The sequence below is a fragment of the Gekko japonicus genome, unplaced genomic scaffold (assembly GCF_001447785.1).
Source record: "Gekko japonicus isolate JY-2015 unplaced genomic scaffold, Gekko_japonicus_V1.1 scaffold1854, whole genome shotgun sequence".
Classification (NCBI taxonomy): domain Eukaryota; kingdom Metazoa; phylum Chordata; class Lepidosauria; order Squamata; family Gekkonidae; genus Gekko; species Gekko japonicus.
In genome coordinates this window covers 10200-13902 of record NW_015163145.1, presented here as the reverse complement: position 1 = coordinate 13902, position 3703 = coordinate 10200, and the positions used below count along the sequence as shown (strand labels likewise).

The 3703-nt window shown below is 51.4% G+C and overlaps 1 protein-coding gene across 1 annotated transcript in view; it reads left to right on the top strand.

Moving 5' to 3' along the window:
• Positions 1–6: 6 nt before the first annotated feature.
• Positions 7–3703, top strand: part of MKKS (McKusick-Kaufman syndrome) — a gene marked incomplete at its 3' end in the record, with an annotated part of 11209 nt that continues 7512 nt past the window's right edge. The window contains exon 1 of the mRNA XM_015406996.1: positions 7–1135. Coding sequence (XP_015262482.1) covers positions 82–1135 — 1054 coding nt within the window. The remainder of the gene's footprint in view (positions 1136–3703) is intronic.

Below are 3703 nucleotides of genomic sequence, written 5' to 3'. Positions count from 1 at the left end.
GAACCGCCCCGTCGGCGTGTCTGCCGTTGACTGCAAAATGCACGGACTCGCGGTGTGCAATTTCTGGCTCTCGGTCATTAAATGTATTTTTTTGAAAGTGAACTAGAACTCGCACTGGGCTGGCGTCTTTTTCTTGGAAAGATGTCCCGTGTCGACGCCAAAAAGCTTTCCTTGTGTACGAGGGAACCCTTAAGTCAGGAGACGGTCGGCCACTCCCTGGCGGCGTTCAGCCACATAGTGAGGTCCTGCTACGGCCCTACCGGGCGGCTGAAACACCTCCACAACGGCCTGGGCGGCTACGTCCGCACCACGTCCCACTCCTCGGCCTTGCTGGGTTCCCTTTGCGTCGCCCACCCCGTGTTGAAGCTCCTGACAGCCGCCGTGCAGAACCACGTCTCTCGCTTTGGAGACGGCGGGTTGTTCACGGCTGCTCTGTGCTGCAGCCTGCTGGGGAAATTGAGAGACCTCAACATGCCGTCTTGCACAGGGGTCGCCATATGCCGGCGCCTTTCAAGCCAGTGCGTCGACTACCTCGCTTCCGAAGCGTGCGGCTGTAAGATGCCGGTGGACTTTAGCCGTTCTAAGATTCTCCTCGATCTGGTCCGTAGCGTATTAACCAGCAAGTGCGGGTGCATGCTGAGCAGGGAGGAAGCCGGTCACGTCGGTACGTTGGTCTTGAAGGCCTTTCTGCTCACGGTTCCGCAGAATGCTGCAACGGGTGTCACTGGATTCGGGAGATGTTTCTATGTATCCATGAAAGATAAGAGAGTTCTGGATTCCAGTGTCTGTTCCGGGCTCCTGATTGAAACACCCGAATTCCACCTGACAAGAATGCTTCCTGGCGGAAGGACGACTTCGAGCCCCATCAGAACGGCCCTCTTCTCCGTGTCTCTGTCCGGAGACGTTTGTGAGACTGGTGAAGGAGCCGTCATCGTCCACCGCGGGGTTTCCCTAGAAGCAGCAGTCCTGGATCAGCTGCTTAGATTGGGCCAGCGGATGGTCAAGGATGGGGTGGGCCTGGTGATTTGCCAGAAGGTCATCCACCCGGCCTTGAAACAGTACTTGAAGGAAAACCAAGTGGTTGCCGTGGAAAGAGTTGGTGTAGCCATGATGGAGTCCCTGAAGGAAATGACAGGTAACAGATACGGAACTGGCTGGCCACTGTGTGAGACAGGATGCTGGACTAGATGGACCCTCACTGGTCTGGTCCAGCAGGGATGTTCTGGTGTTATAGATAGATTCATGGAGGATAAGTCTATCAAATGGCTACTAGCCATGGTGGTTGAGGGGAACCTCCACATTCAGAGTCACTAAACCTCTGGATCCCAGAGCCAAGAGGAAGGCCTTGGTCTCTGTGCCCTGTTGTTGGACCTCCAGAGGAACTGGCTGGCCACTGTGTCAGACAAGATGCTGGACTAAATGGACCATTGGTCTGATCCAGCAGGGCTCTTCTTATGTTCTTGACATCAAGACCATGCCTCAGCCTCTATGCCCTGTTCTTGGCCTTCCAGAGGAACTGGCTGGCCCCTGTGTGAGACGGGAGGCTGGACTAGAGGGACCCTCCCTGGTCTGACCCAGCAGGGCTCTTCTGGTGCTCTTATCAGGGGAAGGCCTCGGCCTCTCTGCCCTGTTGTTGCCTCTACAGAGGAACTGGCTGGCCCCTGTGCGAGACGGGAGGCTGGACTAGAGGGACCCTCCCTGGTCTGACCCAGCAGGGCTTCTCTGGTGTCCTTCTCAGGGGAAGGCCTCGGCCTCTACGCCCTGTTGTTGGCCCTCCAGAGGAACTGGCTGGCCCCTGTGTGAGACGGGAGGCTGGACTGGAGGGACCCTCCCTGGTCTGATCCAGCAGGGCTCTTCTGGTGTTCTTCTCAGGGGAAGGCCTCGACCTCTCTGCCCTGTTGTTGGCCCTCCAGAGGAACTGGTTGGCCGCTGTGTGAGACAGGATGCTGGACTAGATGGACCCTCACTGGTCTGATCCAGCAGGGCTCTTCTTAATACAGAGTACACAAACTGCTAGCTCTTGTGCACACTTTCCATTCCGCATGCATTGACCATATGAGCTGAATGGAAAATGTTCACAAAAATGGCCGCAGCCTTAAAATGATGTTAAAACAAGCATGTGTTAGGAGGATTGCACTGGCTAGTCAATAGGCATAATCTCCCAAGTCATTCACTGGCGGATGTGTATTTTCTAGCAAGTGGGAAATGCACTGCTTGGACAGTGTGTGAAGTAACCTGGAGGGTGGTCTGCATATTCCCCCCACAGATTCTGGAGTCTGGACATGGGTACTGCGTGTTGTGCCGTCCATCCATTGTGCCTGTTTGGTGCAACATCCAGTGAGTGACCAATAGCTGTGCTTCATTGCACCCTCTCCATTCAACTCGTATCGTTTCCTGTGTCCATCACTAATCCTATTCTACACGTGGCAGTTTATTGACTCCAGTCCTGTACCACAACTGTATACTGGTTAGAGCAGCAAAGGGGAACACACATTCCTCTTCTCAGTAGCCTTGCTGGCACGTTACGGCTTTTGTGAGCCAGGGTTCCCTGCGCCATCCAGGACCCCTCTTGATGACGGTGCCTCAGGCTGCCTGTCTGGGCCCTTTCCTTCTACGGATGTAGGTTCTGTATCCACTCAGCATTCAGGCATGACTAAATGCCAGGGGAAGGGCGCCACATTCCCCTTCGATGTCTTGCAAAGGATGTTTCTGTCCTTCGCGCACAGAGAAATTATCTCTGGAATTCCGAGGGCGAGAAAAACCTGCTGGCCATTTTTCGGGAGCATCTGCTCTGTTGAAGCCCAGGATTTGTACCCATGATAACCCCGTGTGACTACCTGGTCTGTGTGCCAAGAGCTTGACGGTACAGCTCTTGGAGGGGATCGACCTTCCCAGTGCGCTGGCCTCAGTGGCCTCAGAAGGATTTGCCTCTGCTTAGGGATGGCACCATTAGATAACAAGAAGAGGAGGAGGAGGAGGAGATTGGATTTATACCCCGCCCTTCACTGCCCGAAGGAGTCTCAGAGCAGCTTACAAACTCCTTTTCATTCCCCTCCCCACAACAGACACCCCCTGTGAGTAGAGATGTGAAGGCCAGGGAAAAAACGGAAACATTTTTGGGGGGAAACGTTCCCCCCCCCCCCTTTTTTGGGGGGAAACCTTCCCCCCCCCCCCGTTTTTTTTCCTGAAGCCTTTTTTGTTTTTTTTCCCGAAAAATTGGAAAAATAAAAAAAAGAAAAGGGAAAAAATGATTATGGAACATTTTATTTTAACACGATGAATAAAATATTTTAAGACAAGGTGTTCAAATATTTTCCAAATCATTTCTAAAAAATATGTATGGTATCAGATTGATCTAATTTCTGTGCACTGAGGACAAGCAAGTCCTAGGTTACAAACTGAACTCTCCAATGCAAGAACAAGATGCATTTCTTCCTTTAGGAGGTGCTGTTGTCACAAGAAAAGGAAAAGGTTTCAGTTTTGTTTTTGCATGTGGGTGGGTATTCTGTTTGTAATAATTGTTTGGATACAGTATTTTTTTAATATGGTAGTTGTGATAATTTCATGCCAAGAAAAAGGTCCATAGTCATATTTTATGTTCCTAAAGTAACAGAATGACTTTCAATCTGGAAAAGAAAAAAAAAGTGCTAATGTAGCATTTTTTTCAATTTTCCCGAAAATTTCTGTTTTCCCCCGGAAAAAA